Genomic DNA, 27,136 nt, shown 5'->3' on the forward strand with positions numbered 1-27,136 from the left:
CAGCGAGGAAACTCGATCCTTCCCCCCTCTGCTTCTGCCTTCACTTCGGAGCTGAGCGACTCCATGTATTATTGATGAGGAGGAGAGAGGTGCACTGTGTAAATCACTTTTCTGCACAGTCATGCTTCCTGAACCAGTAAATCAAAGAAGCACAACAACTTTCTCAACAATATTATTATAGGTTCGGAAATGGAGCTCTTGCTGTGTTCATTGGACTGTAAATATGACAGATGATGGTCCAAGTAAAAGAGCAACAGTGTTCAGAAAACATAAACTCTGACGAGGGAGGAAATTATGCTTCTGATTGATTTCTCAAGTAGGAAGATCAAGCTAGACTGTTGCATCTGAAACAGTGATGATCTGAACTCTCAAACTTGTCCTTAAGTTGTTTTCCAGCTAACTTGGTTGTTTATCTGGGGTCTGGGCCATGTTGGAGACCCACCCATGCCCAGCTGTAACTTGTTCTGTGACATGATGACACTTGAAATGTTGCTTCAATATATCCACAGGATCTGCTTTTCTCATAATGCTGTCCATCTGTTAAAGAGCTTGAGTCCCTCCTGCAGCAAACCATATCATGATGCTGCCACTCCCATGCTTCACTGTTCGGATGGCGTTTTAAGGCCTGCAAGGTTCCCCCTTTTTCCTCCAAATCTAATAATTATGGAAAGCAGTTCAGTTTTAATCTCATCAGCCCATAGAACACATTTCCATTTCTGGGAGGCTGTAAACTGTATTCTGGCATTTTTATGGAGGTTTTAGAGCAGTGGTTTTCTGCTGCTTTATGGGCTTTCATCTCATGACTGTGCTTTATCTTTTATGTGGATAGTTATACTCTCTTCCTGGGTTAGAGGAAATAAAGGTGCGACCTTCAGTCATCTGTAAAATGTACCAAAAGATAAACCAGACTGGTGAAGGTCCACCATTATTTTCCTGATCTCCTATTTAATTTTCTATGCTTTTTCACATGATTTCATGAGGCCCTCATTTTTACAAAGTTTGCCTTTACAATTCATCAATAGGTGTCCTTCCAATAAACTCAAATGGCACCAAACCCATCAGTAGCTTCTAATGACAAAACACCATCACATGGAATTCTCCCAGATGTTGAAGACGGGACGGGTTTGTTTTTCCCAGACCAGTCTCATGGGATAACTGTTTCAGCCCTGTTTGAGGTTCAACGTATGTCAGTTGGTAAGCTTTGGCTACACCCTAACTAAGCCATTTATGGAGGGGAAATGTCTCTCCAGGAGCTCTGTCTAGTTGCTGGCTGAGGAACAGACCTCTTCAACAGACGAGAGCTAGCTGCTGTTTCAGCTCTGGCCCACTTGTGTCAAATATAGTTTCAGTAGCATCATCCATTAACGTTATAGGTTAGGATAAGGTAAACCAGCAAAACTAAAATAACTAAGTTATGGTTATTGAGCTAAGCTGAGTATGTTTCAGTCAGGTTCCAGACCTGCTCATTCCCCCATTTATCCCTGTTTGGCATAAACCATGGTTGGCTAGAGTCAGCTCTCAGTCCCCAACAAGGTTTTAAACTGAGTCTTCACAAACTTAGGGGGTGATGTCACAGGGGTTCGTCCAGTTCTTCTTGTACAGTCTATGGTTGGGGAGTGAGTAGTTGAACTTACTCAAAAAAGAGTTTTAGGCACAGAACCTTTTGCAGTTTTTTTTTCTTTTTTTTTCCTCTTTTTTCTTCTTCTTTCCTCTTCTTTTTCTTCTCTTTTTCTCCTTTTTTTTCTTCTTTTTTCTTCTTTTTTTTCCTTTTTCTTTTTTTTCTTATTTTTTCCTTTTTTCTTTTTTTCCCTTTTGCAGTTTTACACCACTTGAACCAAAGTTCGTTAATGGTTCATCAGCGGTCCATTAGTGGATCCCATTTGTAACTTTCAACTGCTAATAAACCTTCAGCAACTGTGTTGCAAATTAGCATGTATGCTAAAACACTCAAACAGTGCATTTGGTTTGTCCTATGTAACTGTGATGTCCATACCAAATAAAGAAATAATAATAAAAAAACGCTGGTGTTGCAGCTGAATCAGCAGTGGCTCTGTAACACAAGAGAGCAAAGGTCTGTTTATGTTCCTCTCCGTCTCCCTCATTAATCCACCTTAGTGAGATTAAATCATCCAACTGTTTAAAAAGCTGTCAGCATGCGGCTGTCTGATCACTCTTCCCTCGCAGTGTTTCCATAGATGACTCTCCTGCAACCGCCGGGTCTGTTTGCTTCTGATCGCCATGGTGATGGGCGGTGATGTCAAGGCAACCAGCTTTGTGTGTTGTATACAGTTGGAGCCCAAATTGACTGGTTAATTGTCAGAACCGGGGAAGCTGTTAACCAGTTGATTCTGATCAGTCGGCATGTCTCAAACTACATTTATCTTCTAACTACTTTAGGTTGGTAATTAGACTTTGGCCTAAAACCTACTGGAACTCTACTCCCATCAGGCTCTTTTTGTAGTGATTGTAGTGATGCGATGTCACCCACCTGAAATTCTCAAACTGTAAAGTAATTAGAACATTTCTGTTTCTTGTTTGTTTCACCCCATTTTCTTTTTTATTTACATGGACAAATTTGTTAGTAACCTTCCATTAATGAAAGAAAAACCCACAATTATCACTGAAATAACTCGAAACAGACAAAAGTAAAACCAAATAATAATTTATCGATGAAAATGAGACATTGCGTTTTAGCTTCAGCAGAATCTTTTTAAAAAACAAACTAGCAGTAGAATTATCTCAGCAACATGGCATTATTTAAAGGCTGGCAAATCCCACCAGGAAAACTGTGACATGCTCATTATGCAAGGCTGCAGTTTCCAAAGGAGGCAGGCATGTTGCTAAAGATGACATGAGCAACCTTATTAAGTATATAGGTAGGCGCTATTTGAAAAAGTTTACCAAGTCAAAGGGAAAATAAATGTACGTAATGCAGCAGAAAACTCAGGAGTTAGCACTTCATTGTCCTAGCTGACCAGCCTGTTAGACGCCAAAAATGTTGGATTTTACAGTTTAATTGAACATTTGCAGCCACGGTACAGTTTACCAGGTCATAAATACATTTCTGAAGCTGTGTCACAGACTGAACATGCACATGGACAAAAGAAAAACCCACAATTCCCTGTGCAATAACTTAAAACTGACTGAAGTAATAAAAAGTAATCATTTTGTGAAAATCAGACGTTGCTTTTGTAATGAGGAATATATTATTTTTCAATTCAATGTTATTTATATGGCGTCTATTACAACAGAAGTTGTCTCTAGGATCTTTCCAGATACCAGAACATGACCCCCAAGCAATTATTACATAAACAATGGCAGGTAAAAACTCCCCTAGTGGTTAGTTAGTAGTTAGTTCACCCACAACTGATTCTGTTGAACCACAATTCAAAAACAATGTCTGGTTCTCATTAGTCTGTTTATTGAATTATTTATTTTGTCAGTTTCAAATAATTTCAATGGCCATTGTGGGTTTTTCTTTCTTCAATGGAAGGAAACCAGCCAATTTTCCATGTATATACGTCAAAACTGTTTTCATCTTTCCTCACCCAGGGAGAAAATTGTTTTCACCACACTCTTAACCGGCCATACATCCTAAAGTTTAAGCAGTATCATAAAATCCCTTTCAGTGTGTTCAGTAAGGTGATCTGTAACTTACTTTTCAAGAGGGTTTTTCGTAACTTTAATCACTTTAAAAGAACAAGGATTGGTTCGGGGCTGACTTCTTAGCCCTCCCACAGATATTGCTAAGTCATATTACCCCAAGGATGAAGTGTTGGACCTCAGGGCTCATGCATGATCTAACATGATCAGGATTTTAACATTCCTGCTGGTTTGACCTCAAAACAACAGGGCAGGCTCACACTCGTCTTTTACACCTGAAAAAACTGAATCCATCCATGCTGCCAGACTCCACCACAAATTTAACAAGTGCACAGAAACGGTCTAAAAAATATCACCCCTGATGCTCAGATATTACGGTTGTTACATAATGCAGCATCTGCTTCAGAATAAGTCTGCACACATCATGTGTTGAGCCTCAAAGCCGAGTTCAGCAAAGTTCAACCAGGGGCGGGGGCTGAGGCAGCAGGCCCCGCCCGCCAGATTTTTTTTTTTTTTGTGGCACCACTTGGTTCATATTAGGTATAAAGCATTGTATAATTTGTTGTGCTGAGATTCTCACACTCACAGCTAACATTAAAACAAAAATTGCAATTGAATCTCCAAATGTATTTTGGGTAAAATCGTTGGTCATCAACAGCCGTCCATCAACGTCATACGTCATCATCGATCATTTGTCAACAGTGCTCAGTAATCCTACAGCCTAAATATGAGCGGGAGTTAGAAACACAAAAGTGGAGCGATAAAACGCAAAGAAAAAGAAAAAAAGGAGCAAGAAAAAGCCAAATTGCCCAAGCTAGACGCATATTTTGTTCGCCCTAATCCTCCTCCTGTGGGAGATGAACCTGACGTTGGCTGCATTATGGTTCTGCGTTTAATCAACGCCAAGCGTGCGTAGGTTGCGCCGCGACGCGCACCCCACGCCACGCTGTGCCTGACGTGCACCTCCCACAAATTGTAACTACGCGTCGAAGTGACACAGACCAAGAGGGCTGTGATTGGTTCGCTTGGTAGCAACGCATTTCCGGTTCTGGTTCGTGAAGCAGTCGTGAACTTTCAGCGCTCTTTTCTTCGTGTGTGTGTGTGTATGATTTTTTTTTTTTGCACAATAGTTGTCCTTATCTCTTTGATTCACTGTGACCGGAAAAATCAGATAAACCATTCAGGAAAAGAACGCACCCCCTTAGCGGTCTGGGGGGGTATTGCACCGCAGAGAGTGACGGAGAAGTCCAAAGGGTTCACGACAGCGTCACGGCAACGGCGTAGGCTCTGCGTTGGTGTAACGCAGAACCATAATCCAGGCTTAATCCTACAGCCTAAACATGAAAAACTAAAACGCAAAGAAAAAGAAAAAAGGGAGCAAGAAAAAGCCAAATTGCCCAAGCTAGAAACATATTTTGTTGGCTCTAATCCTCCTCCTGTGGGAGCTGAACCTGACGGTGGTAGCAGCGATTCATCCCTGGGGATGAATGACGAGAGGCTCCAGGCTCCAGCCCCCCGGCCCGGCTCTGATATGTTCCTACTGTGTTCAACAGTTCATGAACTCCCATTACAGTGGATCTAGAAATGATAATGATGACCCACTTCCACCCCTCCTTATTGTTGCAAACTCCAGATATCTTTGTTTCTTTAGCTGTTGTGTTAACACTTCGCTGCCTCTTTCAGCCAATCCCTCAGCATTTCTTTAGATTGGCTGGCTCACCAGAGCTCAGACCCATTTTTCTGTCCACTCTGAAGTTTCAGTTTCAATGTTTCAATGATCGGCAGCTCCCTGAGCGCCTCCACCAGCGGCATCCCCTATCCTCCTCCGGACCCTTCAACTCTCAAACCATCTGCCGTCACAACTGGAAGATGCAGCCTCCAGGCCTTTTACAGCAACACTGACCCCTGAAAGACTTAGATCTCTTTGGTCTAAATCTCTGTATGAAAATTCAGTTCAATTCATAATTCAGAAATACTTAAATTACAAAAATGTAATTAAATTACTGTTGTTTTCACTTCCTTTGACAAAACACTCATTGCTTTCTGCGAGTTGTTTTTTAAGACTGGAAAGTTATACAGGTTCATCTTGTAGTTAGCCGTGTGCTGACTTGTCCGCTTCTTCTACGCGTAAACAGATTGACATTTGCTGCAAACCAGGTTATACACTTTGATTGACAGCTGGGAGGAGGCGGTTCATTTTTTGGGCGTTACATACAGTAGTCCTATAGCAGGAGACACAGCTCATGTGGATGCACAAGTGCCTTTTCTCCTGTTATGACTCTGTCCTAGCTGATGGCGGGGCGTAAACTGCCCATGCATTGGCACTGGTAAACTGTCTTTGTAGACCACATTATTTCAATTACAACAAGCTATTTTAACATAGCTGGGGCTCGTTGTGGAAATAAGCTCTATCTGAAGGAATATAAACTTATGTTAGAATTAGTGCTGGGCGGTATACCGGTTCATACCGAATACCGGTGTTTATTTTTCTTATGATATGAATTGTTCATATACCCTAATACCGGTGAGTATGTACAGTAGCGTACACAACGTTGGGAACGCCGCGCCGCTGGACACTGTTTGTGAGGGGACTGTTTAGCAGTAGTGATGCACCGATTGTTCGGTAACCGAAATTGTTCGGCCGAAAATGGCAAAAAAAACACTTTCGGTGTTCGGTGGAATAAGTGGGGAAAAAAACGAACAATTAATAACGGCGTTGTAAAATAAGGAAATAGACTCTGCTCCGCTCCCGTACCGGTTGCGCACCACAAACATAAATCGTTGGCCAACCAAAAAGTAACCACATAAGAATTTTACCTTTTACATTCACCAGGAGGTGGAACCAAAACAACATAATGCTGGGAAATTAAAAAATTTTCAGTTTTTTATGTTCAATAAATATTTTCTACCTTGTAATTTTGTAAAAGATTTTTTTCTTTGAAAAGCATGCCTAAATCAAATTTATTTGATTTATGCGTCCTCTTCATGACAGTTAAATAGGCCATTCTAAGCCAATTTACTGCAGCAATTCCTTTCCAAATCATAAAAAATTTGGTTAACACCCAGTTGTGCATGAAAAAAAAAAATACCGTGATATACCATGAAACCAATATAATTTTGAAAAATACCATGATATAAATTTTTGGTCATACCGCCCAGCACTAGTTAGAATCATGGGTTGAGCCAGCCAGTCAATCTTGGGTATGGTTTTGCTAACAACATCTGAAACAGGAATGACCCCTTGTGGTCATTAGATGAACTATAGGTTTTACCACTTCTGTAGTTGCAAGCTTTTAGCAAGTCAGATGTTGCCACTTGTGTCATTACACTGCTTCAGTATGTCAACTCTTAGTTTTACAGTGATGGCTGTTAAGAGCAGCAGGCCACGATCTCCAGTTTTCTGTGGAGCTCATCTTTTTACCATTTTGATGATTTTTAGTGTTTTACCCTCTGGTAGTCAGATTGTTGTTCATTTCATCCTCAAGCTCTTCTTCACCATGAAGTTGATCATCCTCACACAGCATGGCCATTACCTTAAAACTGTTCCTCACGCACATTTCTATCCCTTCAGAGGAAATTCTGTTGACTTTTGAGCCCACACAAGTGTTCTTTTACATAACCAGGACAAGTCCCTTCAGTGCCACCGTGTGCACAGATTTATGGCCTCACAACATGACCACACACACAGACACACAAACATGCTTGTTTTGGAATCAGGAAATCCCGCAGGCCCCGACTCACAGAAAGGTCACTTATCACGGGCTGACAGGGCTCCCACAGCGACAGACACACACACACACACACACACACACACACACACACACACACACTCTGCTACTGTACCACACCACCACAACTCTGAGTTTGCATTGAACAGGTGTGGATTGGTATGTCCCCGAGTGAAAATAATACATTTATAATGAAACTAGAATTAAGGTGCTTTGTTTCACGTATTTTTCTGCTTAATGTAAAAAGGAGCTACACTTATTTTTATTTAACATTACATCGAAAAAAAAAAAAAGTCTAAAAAGGACCAATGCATGTTTATCTAGTCAAGTACGATGAAAATCCTCAGATGTGTTCATGTTTCCTCCATTTTATCATCAATGCATCCACTTGAGTAGACCAAGGGGAAATCTCCAGTTTCCCTCTTCAGGGCCAATATTGCAAGTGCAATACGATGCCATTCCATGACTCCCCACTAGGGGCTCCAAAGTGAGTCGATTTCAATTGACCTCCACATTGAAATACAACATAACAGTAAGAAAAACCAACATACTGCTTGGTACAAAAAAGTGTTTTTGTGTTAATGTATTAAACCATGTTAAACCTGTTGCCTCTCTCCTCTCAAACCCCAACTGGACAAGGCAGACGACCGTCCTTCTTGAGTCTGATTCTGCCAAAAGTTTCTTCCTGTTACAGGGGAGTTTTTCCTTTCCACAGTCACCTAGTGCTCGCAGAGGGTGGAGGATTGTATCAAAGAAAGTGTTTTGATGCAATCTGTTGGTTTTCTCAGAAGAGCAATAATTGTCATTGTTATTTTTCTGGGTTTGTATTATTTGGACTAATTTGGAATGAGTTGAACTATATTGTTGAAGTGCCTTGACATTACATTTGTTGTGATATGGCGCTATATAATGGACTGTCTCAGAAAATTAGACTATTGTGATAAAGTTCTTTATTTTCTGTAATGCAATTAAAAAAAAAAAAAAAGTCTGACATTGTGGATTCATTACAAATCAACTGAAATATTGCAAGCCTTTTATTATTTTAATATTGCTGATTATGGCTTACAGTTTAAGATTAAGATTCCCAGAATATTCTAATTTTTTGAGATATGATATTTGAGTTTTCTTATGCAATATTTCAGTTGATTTGTAATGAATCCAGAATGTATGACATTTTTGCATTACAGAAAATAAAGAACTTTATCACAATATTCTAATTTTCGGAGACAGTCCTGCACATGGAGCTTAACTGAAGTTAAACAATTAAGGCTTCATGAGCAAAGGTGATCAAATCAGCCAGTTTAGCTTAGTGTAGCTCACACTAACTTTGGCTGTTTGCTAACATTGCCTTACATTCATTCTGTTCAAAGCCATGTATCCCCAGTTCAGCTGTTGCTACTGAAACATCATCTGAAACTATGTATTTATAGATTCAATAAGAATGAATGTAAGGCAGCTAGCATCATAGAAGCTGCTAAAAGATGAACATCCGCTCTCTTGTATTTCAGTTTGTAGACATGTGGATAAGTGAAAAATTCAACCAGCTCTTGAGCTGCTCTTCTTCTGTTCTGAAAACGTTGTTTCTGTTTCAGCCAACCAGCGAGGAAGACCTCTGCCCCATCTGTTACGCCCACTCCATCTCCGCTGTCTTCAAGCCCTGCTCACACAAGTCCTGCAAGTGAGTCCATCCCATCCCACCGCAGCACACACACAATCATTCTGTACGCTGACGACTGCATTTCCCCCGCAGAGCTTGCATCAACCAGCACCTGATGAACAACAAAGACTGTTTCTTCTGCAAAGCAACCATCACCGGGGTTGAAGACTACAGCAAGCCCGCCTCCTCCTAACAGACACACCACGACCGCCACACACAGCTTAGATAGAACCAACGTGCAGCTGTCCACGTCAGTGAACCCAAAGATCCTCTCAGCTGTGTTTTATTATGAAATATATGAAACTTTCTGTCACTCAAACACAAAAAATGTTTGATGTTTTTTTTGTTTGCGTCATTCAAGTGTATTTGAGGAAGTGTGTGTGTGTGAGAGTGCGAGTGTGTGTGTTTGTGTGCGTTTACAGGTTTGTTGTTTTCAGTTGGTGTGAAACATGTTCACGATGTAACCTCATTAAATTATTTATCCGCAACCAATCAGGAGGCTCCGTTTGCTCATTTATATTTCAGTTTGTATGTAAACTTATTAAAGGAAGGGTAAATTGTCATGTCCTTTGAAAATATTTGAAAATTTTAAATGTATACAGTGTGGACCAGAACATAAGACATTATTTTTCCTGTGTTTACATCTCTAAAACCTATTTTTGGGGTCCAGACATCACATCGACAATAGCTGGTGGTGCAGAGCAGAAAAGCTATACGAGTGTGTTACAGATAGAGCTTTAAACCTGACATTGTAACATCTTCAGAGTTTTTCAGAGATGAAGAAAGACTCTAAAGTAGGAAGGAGGGAGCAAATAAATGAGCTGCGCAGTATAACACGGCCACAACGAGTCCAAAAAGACTGTTGACAAAATACACGGACAAGTTACAGCCTTGGAAATCTCCAGGGTTGGTTGTGGTTCAATACAGTGTAATTTAAAATAAAATTGACAATAGTACTTTTTTCTTTTTAATCAATATGATTTGAAATGTTTATTTCATTCGTTGAATTTTAACTCCTAAATGATAGAGCATTGTGTAAAGAATCCTTATCCATCCGTTTTTCATACCCACTTAATCCGGTGCATGATTAAATTTTTTTTTTTTTACATATTTTTTGTAATACAGTTTATTATTATGCAATGAATAATTATTTTAAGTTTCAATTTGATATACATTTTTTGTCATCAAAATGTCATTGATGATTGTTGAATTTGTTTCGTTAAAAATAAATAAATCATTACAAATAAGTTCAATTTTAAAATGTATTGGGAAGTTTCCAGAATTTTTTTCAATTTTACAAACAATTTTGTTCTCATATTAATGATAAAAAAAAGCACAATTTGAATTTCTTCAAGTCTTAGAAGAAAAAAAAGATAATTTCTCTTTCTGTGTCATCTCTTTCTTCAGAGTTTTGACTCTGATGGGCTGAAATGACAAATGATCTTGAGCTAACGTCCCCGTGTCTTGGTCCTCACTGGTTCTTGATCCTGGATCAATCCCAGACCAGAACACTAGAGTCTGGAGAGACGTGGCCATGATAGAGTGATCTGCTGTAGTTACCAGAGAAGAACGAGGACACATTTAGACGATCCTCTGCCTGAGCTGTCCCTCCACAGGGGAGAATGAAGATTTAATTGTATTCGTTCTGGCTGGCTAAACACGTTGCTTTTAATGCTGACACTAGACTAAATTAAACCTCCATAAAACCCAAACTCCTATTACTTTCTGATTGACTCAACACATATCTTTATTCTCATAACTGCATGGGGGATGGATTCTTATGGCACCCATCAGGCTGAATTATATTAAAACCAAAAAGAATTTAGCATAATTAGGGGTGTTGTGATGTTGAGTTTGCTGCATAGAAAGCGATGACATTAACAACACACTCAATTGAGGCTTTTGTTGAAGTGAATTGCATTTTGTTGAATATTTAGACTGATAGATAGATCCCACAAGGCTAAATGTGTGTGTTACTACAGCTGAAGTACAAAAACACAAAAGTAAGCAAAAAAAAAGATAAAATACAATACTATATACAACGGTGGCTAGTATTATGAACAAGCATACACAGTATGCATTAAGGATGATAGATAGACAGACAGACAGATGATGGATGGATAGATGGATGGAGAGATGACTATTCTTCCCAAGGGGAATTTTGTTAACAGCAGTCTGGTATAAATACAATAAAAAGTACAATAGAATAAATTACTGAGGTAGAAAGGAAAAAAATCTAAATACGATAAAAACACAGAATGGAACAAGGACAATTAAAAAAACACAAGATAAATAGGTAAGGTGCTGTGGCGAGAGTCAGAGTCAAGGTGACGGCAGGTGTGTGATCGTGACTCTGACAGAGATGGGTGAGTTATAAAGTCTAGAGTCGGTCGGAACGATTTCCTGTATCGTTGCTTAGAGCAGCGAGGATGGATGAGTGTTGCTGAAGCAGCTCTTCAGCTTGTCCAGTGTTTTGTAGAGGGGGTGAGAGGGATTGTCCATGATAGCCAGCAGTTTTGCCAGCATCCTCTCCTCCACCACCTGCTCCAGGATGACAAGTTGAGAGACAATAACTTTTCTGATGAATCTGTTCAGTCTGTTGGCATCCTTTGCTTTAATGCCCACCCCCCAGTACACTGCAGCAAAGAAGATGGTGGTCGCCACAAGAGACTGATAGAACATCTGCAGCATCTTGTTGCAGACATGAATGGGCCTTGAGGCTCAGCCCCTTCTTGTAGATGGTCTCGGTGTTGGTAGCTCAGTCCAGTTTATTGGTTAGTGTTACACCCAGGTACTTGTATGTCCACTAAATCCACATCTGTCTCACTGACACTGACAGGAGAGGGCAAGTGCTTGTTCCTTCTGAGGTCAACCACCATCTCCATCATCTTCGGTGGTTCTCCCCACACAACTTCACAGAGCAATCCAACAGGTCTCTGTACTCACAAGGCACTTTCCCCATAGAACTACCACTCACTGGATATTTACTTTTTCGGACCGTTCTCTCCATAGAATAGAATACTTTATTGTCATTATACATGGGTACAGTGAGATTAAAAGCAGCATCACCTCGACAGTGCAAGACAGTGAAACAGATAAGAAATATAAATAAATAATATAAAAAGGTTAAGGTGCATTTTGAATAGTGAAATCAAGACCTGAGATCCTATCTACAGATAATAACATAACTACACATGTGGTGAAATATTGCACAGATAGGCCGGGAAAAAGTATTGCACGGTAAAAACAGTAATTGCACATGAAGGCATTCACATTTTGTTCAGGTAGATTTGGCTTTAGGGAAAAAGCTGTTTTTCAGTCTGTTGGTTTTGGACCTGATGACTGTAGCGTCTTCCTGAAGGCAGCAGGTCAAACAGGTCAGAGCCGGGGTGGGAGCTGTCTTTTTTGATTTTAGTGGCTCTGCTGAGGCAGCGGGAGGTGTAAATGTCCTTCGGGGGGGGGAGGGTATCAGCCGATGATCTGCGTTGCTTTCACCTCTGGAGTCTTTCCCTGTCCGCAGCAGTGCCGCTGCCGTACCAGACTGTAGTACAGTACGTCAGCAGGCTCTCCATGGATGAGTTGTAGAAGGCCAGCAGCAGGTTGGAGTCCAGCTTGTATCTCCTGAGGACTTTCAGGAAGTGCAGCCGCTGCTGAGCCTTTTTGGTTAGAGATGGTTGTGCGTGAAAATCCCAGTAGATCAGCAGTTTCTGAAATACTCAGACCAGCCTGTCTGGCACCAACAACCATGCTACGTTCAAAGTCACTTAAATCACCGTTCTTCCTCATTCTGATGCTGGTTTGAACTGCAGCAGATCATCTTGACCATTATACATGCCTAAATGCATTGAGTGGCTTCCACGTGATTAGAAATTTGTGTTAATGATCAGTTGGACAGGTGTACCTAATAAAGTCGCTGGTGAGTGTATTTTTACACATGTCTACACATAGTGAAGACAGTGGAGGTAAAGTGACCAAGTGACTTTAGAAAATGAAGATTTGCTATAGAGTCTAACTGCTGCCTGGATGAATGACCTGTGCAAGCGCTCCTTCCTGCATCAAGGATGTTTTAGTGTCTGACTGAAGGAGCTGCTCAGCGCACCAAATGTTTCATGTAGTGGTGGGTGATGTGGGTTGTCCATGATGGTGTCAGCTTCGTTAACATCCTTCTCCCACCCACCACCACAGAGTCCAAAAGACATCCCAGTGTAACCCTTTTCTTAGTCTTCTCGGGCCTTCTCGGGCTATATATATATATATATATATATATATATATATATATATATATATATATATATATATATATATATAAATATAATGCATGGATCATGGTCCAGTCTTAGTCCTGGACCAGCAGATCAGTGTGATCTGATGCATCAGCAGGTTCTTCTAACGGAGCTAAGGCTGCCATTGGGATTTGTGGGTTCCATCATTGAGCTCCTGCCTTTAGTTGTATGTTCAGACCATGTGGTTATTTGTGAGATTGTTGCAGTTCCACTCTTGTGTTACTCATCTGGTAATGTGGGGACTGTCGTGTCCTTCATGTGTAGTCGTGAACTTATTGCGGACGTCACGTTTCCTCATATCCTGGACTTCACTGCATCACCAGTGAGTGTCGGCAACGGACAAAACCTTAGAAAAGTGCGTACGCCAGACTTGGTGTGTGGTAAGCTACTTTCACATAGAACGCGGTTTGCGCCGCGCACACCGCCGGGGTGGGCGCAGACTCGACGCAGACTTGGCGCAGAGCAGCGCGCGCCTGCGCGCATCGCGTACATATTTGTTGCAGAACAGAGACGATCAAGATGGAAGAAAGAATGATCTTGGCTGTGAGTCTGTGTGAGGAGCTGTGGGATGAGACTGCAGGCCTATCGGGACATCAATAAAAAGGCACAAAAGTGGAGAGAAATCTCCCAGAATTTGGACATACCTGGTGTGTTTAAAAGTGTTAGAAATGTGACACTTTGTGTCACACATGTGATATTCTTTTGCTCTTTTAACAATAAAATGTTAATTTAAAATAAAATATACGGTAGCATTTCAATGCCTCATATCAGGATCAATTGAATCATTTCCCCAACTGTGTGTTGCGCGAGTTGTTGAGGGAGTCTGAGGGGAGATTAAGGCAGTGCTTCATCCCTGGGAGGTTAAATAAGTGATCAGTTAGATCTCTGTTCTGCACATCAACTGCTGGCTGCTTATAGGGTTATTTACTCATTTATTTATTTATTTATTTATTTATTAACGCGCAACCATAAATCTTTGCGCACGGATCGGAAAGGCGGAAATTACGCACGGAGACTGGGAGGTGCAATGCTACTCTATCCAACGCATATGGCAAGCCGTTTTAATATTCAACAGCTGGACTGGATATGTGTTGCAGATATCCGCAATTCAATTCTTCCTAGTCAAAAAGATCATTTCAGATATCTACAATTACATTCTTCCTGTCCACAATTTTCATTTCAGATATCCACTCTTGTGCAACTCAGGTAGCTAAGCTGATCAGTTATCGAAGGCTTATTAATCATTTTATTCAAGAATTATTAATAATTAATAAAGTCGACTATTTATCAAATTGAATGACCAATATGATAAATAAAATCCTCGGGGCACCACCCTGGGGCCTTAGTCCAGGGAAAATGATAACTTAACAGCAGAATATCAGTCTCAAAGTAATTACTATACCCAGTTATTAATTGAAGGAGTGAGATCCGAACACTGGCTCTGCTCAAACGATCAAATGTGACCAAATTGCATGAAACAACAAAAACCACTCATTAAAATCAATCAGAATTTATTTACATACGGGTATCAAAGCAGATGTAAATAAATACCCAATCAATCCTGATGGCACACTACATTATTATAAAACCATTAATTAACTAGAAAAACAACAATCAATAAAAATGAAATGAAAGTTAAATGCATGGAATGAAAAAAAGAAATCAAAGCAATAATAAACACAATAACGAACACAATAATGATAATGTACAGTAATACGCATACGGTAATCTCATTAAACATAAATTCAGCTTTTACACCGTTCCAACTGACTGATCGCCCAAACACAGCCTCACGTCTCCTCTGGATTCTGGATCTGGGCTGCGGGTTCTGTCGGGGGTTCCAGTCCGATGCGGCCTCGTTTCTCTCGGCTTTCAGTCCCAGCAGTCTCTCGTCTCTCTCTCTTCTCCTTCGACTCTGAAGAAATAAAAAGACAGGGGTGCAGCGTGCAGCAGCCGGGCGATCCCGCCCTGGTCACGGAGCCTATCAGGGCGTCTCGGTGCGCGCGGGGTCCGGTCCACTCGTCGGACGTGCGGGCTCCCGTCCGGGCTGATGAGCGCGTGGGCCTCACGGACACAGGTGGCTGGGTGCTTCTCGGGCTGAGCTGGCAGACTGACCGGAGGATCAGGCCCTCCTCGGGAGAGAACTTAGAGCGGAGAGATAAATTAGAAAGGAGAGAAAGTTGGGAGCGCAGTGCGCTCCGTGGTAACGGGTCTTACGCTCCGCCGGACACTCCAGGCTCGAAGCGGCTCCCCCCCCCTTCTCGTCGCAGCGCTCAGGAATAAATGGGTAGATGCGGCCGCGGCTGCCTCGGTCGGCAGGCACGTCTTGTCCGGTCCGCTGGCTGAGGGAGAGAGAGCGAGCGCTGGGCAGGAGCGGGCTTTGAGTTCCGCGGGCTGCGTGACGTCACCAGCCCGTGGCCAGCGATTGGGTGCTCCCCGCTTTTGGGCTTGGGGGCGGTTTTTACTGTAAGGGACAGTCCCCCCCTTCAGGACTGGTTACCTGGGGGCTCCACTGCGTCTGAACCCCCCCTGGTGTCGTAACCCCAGGGAGTCTGTTCTTTGGTCCCTTTGCGTTGTCTTTTCCTTTGTTCCTCCAGGAACCCTGCTGATTTTGTGGGGGCTATACTGCATCTGACCCCCCTCCCAGGTGTCGTAAACCCCCAGGGAGTCTGTTCTCTGGTCTGGCCCATAAACTTTGGCTTGGCTTCGGCCCTTTACTGGCCCAAGAGAAATGTTCACCCACTCACATATGTCATGAATTCATAATCATATGGACGGTAGTCCAACACCACAATGTCATTCTGTCTAGGACAAATGACGTCACTTTTGACTAGCTGTAATTCCAGTTTCAGATATCTACAATTTAATTCATGTTTCATGTTTCCAGTTCAAGATATCTTTAATTCCCCTCAGTTCAAGACATCTACATCGTCCTTTTTAGATATGTTAAATTAAGTTTTGACTATTCAGACCGAAGTTGTAGATATCTTGAAATGGAATTATGACTAGTCAAAATGAGGTTGTAGATAATCATAATTTAATTGTAGATATCTGTAATCAAGTTTGAGATATCTTGAAATGAATTTTAATTAGAGATATCTCAAATTGGAGATATCTTTAACTTCCATTCTGCCTAGTCAAAATGTAATTACAGATATCTTGAATTAGAGTTTTGACTAGTAAAAATGACGTTATAGATATCTTGAATGACAATTCTGACTAGTCACAATGTAATTACCACTAGTCAAAATGCAGTTGTAGATATCTGCAATGTTAATTACGGGTAGTAACACGATTAAATGTTAAAACGGCTAGCCATAGACGGACACACTTGTCCTCTGTGACTGACACACACACACACACACACACACACACACACACACACACACACACACACACACACACACACACACACACACACACACACACACACACACACTGAAAGGAGAAAATAACTTAGTGCACGTTAATGGGCTCAGTAATAAGGCCCAACACCTATTGTATTATAACTGTTAGTCATCCTTGTCTCCTCCCTCCAGCTCCAACCCCTCATCTCTCTCTCTCTCTCTCTCTCTCTCTCTCTCTCTCTCTCTCTCTCTCTCTCTCTCTCTCTCTCTCTCTCTCTCTCTCTCTCTCTCTCTCTCTCTCTCTCCCAGAGAGTGGTGTCCTTAGGGCGGGGGAGGAGAGACAGGGGGAAGAAGAGAAGCGGGTAGAAAGGATCGGTCCACAAACTTAATTCTCATTGACAGCCACATTAACGCAAGAGGAGCACCACTAATCCTTGGGAGATAAGGCTGTTCTCTCCAACCGGACGCCCTGGCAGCTGTAGCCATCAAAACTCACTCTCAGACACAACACAGATTCTGGTGCCTGTAGGAGTGTCTGTGTGTGGCACAGATATATCTGAAGTAATACACATAATTACTTCAGTATCTTATTAGAACACACACACACTCACACCCCAATTGTGTGTGTCTTTGTGGCTGATATATCTAAGATTCTAAACCCTGGAACATTTGTGGTGGGAGAAAAAGAAACAGTGCAAACGTTAGATGGTTTTATGTGTGAGTAATTGGTTCTGTAGGTGATACACTAGATAAATGACCAGGAATTGGTCACGGATGATTGATGAAGTGGCAGCAGTACAATAAAGAGGCAAAGAGAAAAGGAATGAGAGAAGGGTGGAAGAAAAAGTAATTATTTCATGTACAGGGAGGAAGTAAGGGGGGTGGGGGGGGGCTCACGTTTTGAAATGACAGTGTCTTAACAACCTTTCATGTCAGAGTTTCTGGGTGTATTGAATCCGAGACCTACCATTGTATCATGCAATACCAGTGGAAAATACCACTCATTTGCATGGAAATGGGCTAAAAAAAATAGAAATAAAGAGGAAAATAAACATGAAAGAAATGAAGTCACATCTACAACAGTAGATCTATGACTTAAATCGTAGAAAGAGCATTAATGGATCTATGAGTGAGTGTGGGGTGTATATTTGCTTCTAGTCACAATGGGTAAACCACAGCTCGACAGGGTCATGATCTGCGGTAGCCAGGAGTAAAAGATGTGATACCTGGCTGACTGTGTGTGATTTCAAGTGTAGGCTTCTATTAACAATGAAAGAAACACATATATCATCATCTTCCTTTTCATCAGTACCAACACACAGTGGGGACATGAGAGGATTTAGACTAAGCACTGTACGTATTCAAAAATGACTCAATTAAACCCTCAAATCACAATAAAAGGTACCTGTAGCAACATTTGTGAGACAATTCAAACACAGGTTCCAGCTCGTCCACAGCAGAGTTCTTGTAGAGTTCTTGTGTTGTCATGGTAACCTCACATATGTGTGAGTGTGAATGTATGTTTTACCCTCTGCTCTCTATTAGTAATTAAGAATTGGTTGAATAGTTCTCAACTCTGACTATACTCTCTCTCTTTCTCTCTCTCTCACTCACACACACACACATGCACACACTGATTACGTTTACATGCAGTCAAAATTTGGGTTATTGCTAATATTCCGGTTACTGAAACATTCGGAATATTCCGTTTTCATGCGTGCGCTAACAGGGTTATCCCTGTATACATGGTAATTAATCATTTGGTATATCTGGATCAAACCAGCGACGCACAGAGAACGGGATGACGCAATTACCGTCATTTCCGCTTCCTCTTCCTGTATCCAAATTCAAAACAAATGCTGCTTCGCGCAACTTTTCACTCACCTTCTTGTAAATCTGGCTATCCCCGTACTTTCTACCGTCTACAAATATAGAAATGTTCATATCCTTCATTACATTTATGAAGTGATTAGTCTCCTCCTGGTCTTGTGTTTCTCCGTGTTTATAAGAACTTCCTGGACTCAAAAGACCAGGATTCCTTGTGAACAGAGCATGCACAGAAAACAAATTCATGTTCCGTTTGATGGGGATATTCTGTTTGGCGTTTACATGACCCAATATTCGGGTTTTAAAAGGAGTAACCCAGGGGTCATATTCAGGTTTTTAAAAACCAGAATATGAGCAAATTCGGGTTATTCAAAGGGGTTATTGGTGTTTACATGGCCGTGCAAACTCGGGTTATTGCCAATATTCGGGTTTTAAAAGGGTTATTGAGTGCATGTAAACGCAGACTCACGCGTGCACACACACTTCTGCACGCACACAGTTCTGCACACACACACATTTCCACATAGAGAAAAAACAACTGCTGGTTTGGAAAACTTCAACAGATTCAGAGTCAGTAACGTATCACTGAGTTAATTCCCCCCCTTTTTTAAACATCTGTAGGGATATTTGATGGAATTTATTCATATTAGATGTGAGTCTTTTCCACTCAAAAGAAAGTCTTTAGTGTCATAATCATGTCCCGAAAAAAAAAAACAGTGATTCCCAGGCCTCAAGGTGATTTTCTCATCAGCACTGCCTCACTTTGTCCATGACAAATCTCCATAAGTGATAGTAACGGTGGTTGATGAATTGAAGAGGCAGCGTTTCTTCCTCCAATGCTCCGTCACCTTGGATACAATCTGCTGCTTCCATTCATGTTTTTGTACATGCATTTATGTGTGTAAATGCCCATTTCTGTGTGTTGCTTCATGAGATAGTGCATCCCTGTCTCTTTCCCAGCTGGCAGATGTGCTGGTAGCCATGAGCAACAGTGGCAGTGTGTTTGTGGGACTCAGAACAGCTCCATTCTGCTCCGTGGGTCCAAGTTGAACGTGAAACAAGGAAGCGTTGCGGTGGGGGCAGAGCCTGGGGCCGTCATCACACCAGCTCCCAAAAGGGCTGCAGCTCATGAAAGGGGAAGTGGCTTTAACCGTACGTGAGGGAGGGCATGGAAGCGTGGAAGTGGACCGTTGAGAGGAGGTGTAGATTAAAAAAACAAGAGAAATGCAAGAAATAAAGTCAGGGCACAATGTTTGTGTTAACTGAGTTGAGAACACGACTGTATCAGCGGGTAATAGAAAAGTTTCTGCAGGGAGGAGTGTGGGAGGAGGTTAAACGCTCATTTGTTTACAGCCGCCTTTGATTGAATTATTTAAAACATTCTGAAGTTAAATTTAAACAACATTAATTTCAGTACTACACTTTAACTACATTGTAACTCTAGCTTAAGTTTAACTTTTCTTTATTATGCCACTGCACTGTCACTCATCTTTTTTTTCCTAGTTACTTTACATGTTTTCATTATGTAAAGTACCTTGAATTGATTTGTTGTACAAATAAACTTGCCTTGGTTAGTCGGGGCTGAGGTGAAACTCTTAGAGATAAAAGTAAAGGTGTGTACTGCACATGCACACAGTTCATATAAGTTCATATAAGCATCAACCACATGCACCAGTGGTTGCGGGTCCCTCTTTGTGGCTAACTGATGTCAGCACCAGCCAACAACTGCCTTCCCCTGGATGGTGGTCTGATGGAGAAGGATAATAATAGGCACACCATATTTGTGTATATGTGCCTGTGTATGAGCATAGAGAAAATGTATTCCACTTAACTGCATTTTACTATAAATTACGGCTGAGCTGTAATGTTACAATCTCCAGCTTTACGCTTTGTTATTGTTACAAATGTATCCATCAGGTCTAACTAGCGTTAAATATGAAATAGCCAAGTCAATTTCGCAACGAATTTTCCTTTCTTAAACAGCTAGCTAGCTCGTTTTTCCACTCTAAAGTTGACATTAGTCACATGACTCACGTGGGAATCATTTATGTAGAGTTGTAGACTAAATAGTTATTTTGAAAATTAGATTATTATCGCCTGTTAATGGAGTTTTCTCAATCATATATATATATATATATATATATATATATATATATATATATATATATATATATATATATATACATATATATATATATATATAGCCTTTTTTTTTAACTCTGACAAATTATTTTGGTTAAAATTGCACTTTATTTCTTTTTAAGTTGAAGGACCCCCTGTAGTACCTCCGCGGCCCCCCTAGGGGCCGGGGACCCCCGGTTGAAGACCCCTGCTGTATGGGACGGTTTTTAGAAGGTTAGGTTAGACAGGTCCAGCTTGCCTAAAGGGAACAGGGTGATGGTGTCATGCTCCACAGACTCACAGATGAATTAATTAATTGACACTGCTGACACATCTCAGTGACTTTGTAAGATGAACAATTGATTAGACTTCCTCCCTTTGCTCTCTTGCACTCTATTTTCCTGACTTCTCATGTTCTCCTTTCCTTCCTTCTCCTAAGTCCAGTTTTTCCTCCTCGGTCCACTCTCGCTCACTCATCCATGACTTTATTCATTTCCCTTCATTTCATTCTCTTTCACCTCTGTTTGATCAAACTCAGATTTTAATTTGACTGGTAAGTTGACAGGCACAGCACGTCTTGTAATTAATATGATTATGCACAATCTGGTCATTGGCCGCAGAGGACTGATATTAGGACACCACGTTGTCGGCACATATGCATTTCTTTACATTCATGGATATGCATATTTAAAAAAAAGAAAGAAACTTGTGTGTGTGAGTGAGTGAGAGAGAAACAAAGATTACTTTACTCATTCAGGTTTATAGGTGTATTGTGCATTCTTCAGTGCATTATAATTTTGCGTCATTGTTGTATGGTGCAGAGTTGGGCCTCATTAAGTATTGATCCGGGGCTTTTCTCTGGGTCAAAGAAGCCAATGCAGAAACAGGGAAGCGAGTTCCACATGAAGAATATGTTTATTTTCCATGAATCATAATTCAGGCACAAAACCAAATGAATGGATGCTCCACTCAGGATCCCCTCTGCTAGGGCTGTCATCTCCCTGTTTTGAAGAAGAGTCCAGGATGAGCTGGCAAATTGCTGCACAGACTGTTCCTGAATCTTTCTTTTTTCCTTCTCTATAAAGACAGTAAAGGAGCTCAGGAGCTGGTGTTACTGGCTCAGGTTGTGCTGCCTCCCTTGTGCCCTGCTGTTGTTCACTAGTTGTCTCTAAATGTTCCTCTTATGATGCCTACACAGGTTGGCAGAACAATGAAAATTGTAAAATGGTGTGAGTGAAATAATTGAGACATGGAAGTTGAACTAAGTGGGAAACATGTACAAATGTAATGTACAATCTGACTGTCAACAGAACATTGACTATTACTACTTGAGTGTACTTAACAAAGCGTGCTGGTGTGTGCATGAAGGGCTGTTAAATCTTTTGTAGCCATGACGACAGGATGCTTATTGTCTGGATAGTAAATAAATATTTGTGCATTTCCAGACCAATGTCTGTTTTTGTTTTCTCCAGAAAAGCAAGCTAAAGATGTCAAGAAAAGAAAGTAACAGCAATAAATACAAGGGACAGGCATCAATACTGCAAATTGTTTTGAGTAGAGATGGAAAGAAAACCTGGTAAAATGTGGATGTGCCTTGTCACCTAAAAGTGTCTGGTTTCTCTTACAGTGCTTGTGGACACTGATTTTTAATGGGCTTTTATTGTTTTCTTAGACTATGGCAGATTTATGTGATGAACCACACATATTAGGCAAGGGTCTTCCACAGAGGGAAGCACTTATTTTGCCATTAAAAAAATGTTTATTAGCCCGTTACTCTACACTTTGTGTGTGGTACGTGGGCGAGGGGATGAAACTTCTTGAGCTTTGCGTTCTCCTTATGGATGAAAATAGCTGGGATGCTCCTTTGGATGCATATGCTGAAGCAGAACTGTATTCACTACTAAGAAATGAGATACTTGAAAATCTTTAAATTGCTGTAACATTATCAAACCTTGCCTTGGTGGATCTGCCTAAGAGCTGGGAGAAGTATTCACAACCTCTACTTTTGTAAAAGTGGTATAACCAGTCCAGTCTACAGTCATTCAACTTGTGTGCATTTTCCCTCAAGTTGTCCCACTCCACACCATCATGCGTGCAAGTCTTAGCCAAATTTATGCAAGCTAGTTTGGTTTAATTAGCCATCAACATGTGTTTGGATCGTAAGACTCACATAGCCGTGACCCCCAACGCTAACTATAACCATCGCCACCCTCACTGTAACCTGTGGTAGTGTCACAATAGTTAACGCTAGCCTAAATATATTTATCAGTAGTATGACCCTCTCTCCCATCCGCTACATCCTTTTTTTTTTTTTTTACCTTGTCTGCACACACATTAATGGTTAATACCATGCTGGTAAAAACCTAAGGCATATATATGTGCATTATTACTATATTTAATATATATACATACATACGCATACTGTACATACGCATACACATACAAACCCATTGAGTTTTTTTTTTCTTTTTTTTGGGGGGGGGGGTGACATCCACTGCTAACCCAGGAAACAAGAACACATGGAGGCACATGTCAAGCACTGGAAATCTGCAACAAAAACCACAAACGAAACACAAAACCGACACGGAACCGGCCAAACCACGAGCAGCAACCGTCCCAAATCTCGAGATCCAATCACAATCTGAGCTAAGCTACCACGACTAACTAACCCCAAAAACTACAGAGCAATGTGTGGCAAATGGAGTCCTAATACGGATAGCTGTGTAAACTTCTGTATCTTTCATCCGTTAGTTCAGTCCAACAACCTGACACCAGGCCAGTTGATCAGAGTATAGACTGAGACAGAAATAGCTGCACCGGAGAGACCTGCAGATGAAGATGAGGAGAAGGAGGCGGGCTGCCAAGGACACTGATGCCATGAATATATTTATACTAGAACAGAAGCTTTCATTTCTGCCCTGATCGATGCAGCACATGAACAGACAAGTGTGTAAGAGATCCAATAAGTGGGTCAATGACACACACTGGAAAACATTTCAGTTTTCCCAAACAGCTTAAGGCTGCAGAACTTAATAAAAACCCAAATGAAAAAAGTTTGTGATTATATGGAAAATTCAAATACATTTTCTTTTATTTACTTTTATGTATTTGCATACACTACATAACCTTATTATATGACAACAATGTATATTTAAGTAAAACTTACAAAAAGAAAACCTAGCTTGTGGTATTTTTACAGGTCCGTTAGTTATATAGGCTGAAGTGAGGCTGGCAACCTTACCCCTGGTTTAGCTGAAACTAGTTTTTTATCCCTCCTAATGGCATAGTCCCTTCAATCCTCTTCCTGCAGAAGGGCCTTGAAATCAGCTGGTGACGGAAACGCTTTCCTTCTCCTCTCTTGGCTCTTCCATCCATCCTTCAGTTCTTCCTCGATGCGCTCCCTCTCCTCTCAGCGCACGTCGACCCCCAGCTCCTTTAACAACGTTGTGGTGCCCGTTATTGATGTCTTCTTTCCCGCGTTCAACTTGATTCCCAGTCGTGCTGGATATAGACATCTCGCCTGTATGTCTTTCTTTTTAAGTAGTTTAATAACTTCGTGGACTCTCGTTCGTTTCTGCTGTAAATCAGGAGAGTAGTCCTGATCAAAGTAGATCCGCTTGCCTTGAAAGAGGACTGGACCCTGGTTCCATGCCTGTTTCATGATTGTGTCCTTTGCCGCTGCGTTCAGAAACCTCACAATGATCGATCTTGGGGGAGCAGTAGCGTCTTTAGGTTTGGCCACAAAGGAACGATATGCCCTTTCAATCTTCATGTCCAGGTCTGGTGGTAACTTGAGTTCCTTCTGAAGCAAGTCACCAAGAAATCCAGCCATTTCTTTCCCTTCACTGTCTTCCGGGATTTTAAAAATCCTGATATTTTTTCTTCTCAGCCTGTTTTGCAGGTCGTCGCATTTTGCCAAGAGATGGATATCGCGGTGGCGCATCTCCGCATCCTCGGTCGCACTAATTCTCTCCTCCAATTTTCCGATTCTCTTTTCGTGTTCGGCCAGTTGGTCTTTTTACGTTTGAAACAGTTTGTTCAACTCGCCCAAGGGACAGTTTGGTGTAATTGTGCACGTCTTGGTTTTCCTTTCGGAGTTTCCTCAGCTCCTCAGGTACCGGTGTATCAGACTGACACATGTTGCTGCTAGCCTTGTTTTCGCTAGCTGGGCTTGGTTGTTTTGACTTATCTTCTTCTTTTCCTCGCGAGGAGTCAGATTGATCCTGTCTCCTTTGACCCGCGGCGGATCTCATGTTTCATGAATATATATTTTGCGTTTCAGGGTCAAAATACTATTGTTGTCACTCTTATCTATAATTTTATCCAGCGGAGCTCGGCTGCTATGCTGCAAGCACCTCCATGACGTCACCGGAAGTCCGTGCTGGCCCCCTTTTTTTCCTCTTTTGTGTATGTTTTGCAGGCCAGAGCTTCGGGAGCTGCATGGTGACCTGTCCTGCGCCCCCCCAACTTCTGTTGTAATAGAATATATAAATAAAATTTTATTGAATTGAATTGTGATGTTGTGAAGAGTTTTTTTCAGCGAGGAAAGGATTCTGTGATCATCTGTTTGCTATATATTCCAGGTATTTTAATGTTGAGTTCACTAGAGCTTTTTTACTTTTTACGAATGTGCCAAACTGTTGAAATGACCACATCTAAGGTTTGAACTCTTTCTCTCTTACAGATTTATGTTGTTTTATCAGCTTAATGATGCCCTCTGTCACTTGCTTTGACATCTCCTTGGACTTCCTGTTGGTAGCTCTAGTCCAGGGTCCTAGAGAGCGTAAAACAGTCCTGCATGTTTTAGATATCTCCTTGCATCACCACACCTGATTCTAATTAATGGCCATCATCGGGTTCTCTTCCATGTCTGTACAAGTCTGTTAATGACACAGTCCTTTGCATCAGGGTGTGTTGAAGCAGGGAAACACCTCAAATCTGCAGGACTGCGGCCCTTGAGGGCCGACTTTGGACACCCCTGCTCTTGGACCGGGGTTACCTACTCCTGCTCTAGTAGTCAAACAAACAAACATCAACTCCAGACCTTTTATCTGCTTCATTGAGCTTGAAGTAATGAGGGAATTGACCACACCTTGTTATTTAACTTCTTTTTAATAGTCCAAATTCTTTTGAGCCCCTGAAGATACTTTGCTTAAAATGATTGTAATTCCTACTAGTAACTGCCACATTTTTTAAAAATCTTTTAAAATAAGAAGTGACAGTGTACGAGTGAAAGTTCGTACACTGTGATAACTTCATGACTGTTTAATTTTAAATTATTTGTGGTGGTCTAAAGGCTAAATCATAAAAAAAGGATTTCTGAACCTGAGCGTGTACCACCAAATGATGAATACCAGTTCCAACTTTTTGTTGAATAATTTACAACTCAGAAATGCTAAATTGAATTTATATTGATAAATGTTGATGAGAAAAAAAAACATCTTGGGTTTAATCAAGGAATCATAATCATAAAAAAGTAAGAATTGCAGTGTTATTTTTACAGTTCAGAATATCATTGAACTAATCCAGGAATCTGTAAGAATTTCAGTATGTGAAGGACCAGGATGCAAGTCTAACCTCAACACTTGCAATCTCTGATCTGTCTGATGACACTGAGTTTCTCTTTATAGATGTCATAATGAACCTGGACCTTTTTTCCATCTGCGCTTTCCAACACTCTTTTCCCATTTTCCAGTGCGCAATTTCGTCATGGAGACTTCTTCCTTCCAGAGATAACCTTCACTTTAATGGCAGCAATAGTGTCCATAACATTCAACATTTTAGCATGGAAGCTATTGATGAGCTCATTTTAAATTAACCATGTCATTTTCAGGCAGAAATTTAAAAAATAAGCCTTGTTAGAAAGGATTAATTTATCAACCACACTGGTAGAGACGACAGGATAATAGTGGATATTTGTGGTTAAATGTTGCCCCCCAGTGGTAAAGTTTTAATTGGTTTACATGATGTAGTTTTTCAGTGTACACATTTACCCATACAGGCTGAGATATCTCAGACAAACACCCTGTGAATGCAGCAAAAAAATGTGATCATTTAGCTAAATTTAAGTTCTTTCGTGTTCCAGATTCATCTGAGGGTTTTAAGAATATCCATTTCCTTATACCTGTCAAATTACAGACATAACATAAATCTAATGAATATGATAACTATATAAACCCTCCCTGACATCACCCATAGATTTTCTGAAGAGTGTTTTTGAACCCTCTTTTTCCTCCTTCTGCATGATGCAGTGATGTAAATAGGCAGAACAAACAGGCCCGGGAAGCCAGCTGGAGCACATCCACCTTATGTCAGTCAAAGTTAGTCATAACTTTCTGCTGCAGAATTGCCAGCAAACACTGCACCAGAATATCCTGTTTCAAATGTCATTTTGGAGTCGTCCGTCTGCGTCAGCATGGCTGATTCGACATGTACAGTAGACGGCCACTAGCTGTCGGCCTCTACGACCAATCTGATTGGTGGAGTGCTAGCCCTTGACTAGCGAATCAGAGTTCACCGGAAATGACGATAGTAAACATACTAGATAAACAGGGATGGCACAGACGCTAC

The 27,136-nt window shown here is 41.2% G+C and overlaps 1 protein-coding gene across 1 annotated transcript in view; it reads left to right on the forward strand.

Annotated features, from left to right (window-relative positions):
* LOC133449533 (E3 ubiquitin-protein ligase RNF123) overlaps positions 1-9,654 on the forward strand; it is a 113,988-nt gene extending 104,334 nt beyond the window's left edge. Inside the window, exons 39-40 of the mRNA XM_061728697.1 lie at positions 8,924-9,009; positions 9,082-9,654. Coding sequence (XP_061584681.1) covers positions 8,924-9,009; positions 9,082-9,181 — 186 coding nt within the window. The 3' untranslated portion in view covers positions 9,182-9,654. The remainder of the gene's footprint in view (positions 1-8,923; positions 9,010-9,081) is intronic.
* The last annotated feature ends 17,482 nt before the right edge of the window (positions 9,655-27,136 follow it).

The sequence above is a fragment of the Cololabis saira genome, chromosome 8 (assembly GCF_033807715.1).
Source record: "Cololabis saira isolate AMF1-May2022 chromosome 8, fColSai1.1, whole genome shotgun sequence".
Lineage (NCBI taxonomy): Eukaryota > Metazoa > Chordata > Actinopteri > Beloniformes > Belonidae > Cololabis > Cololabis saira.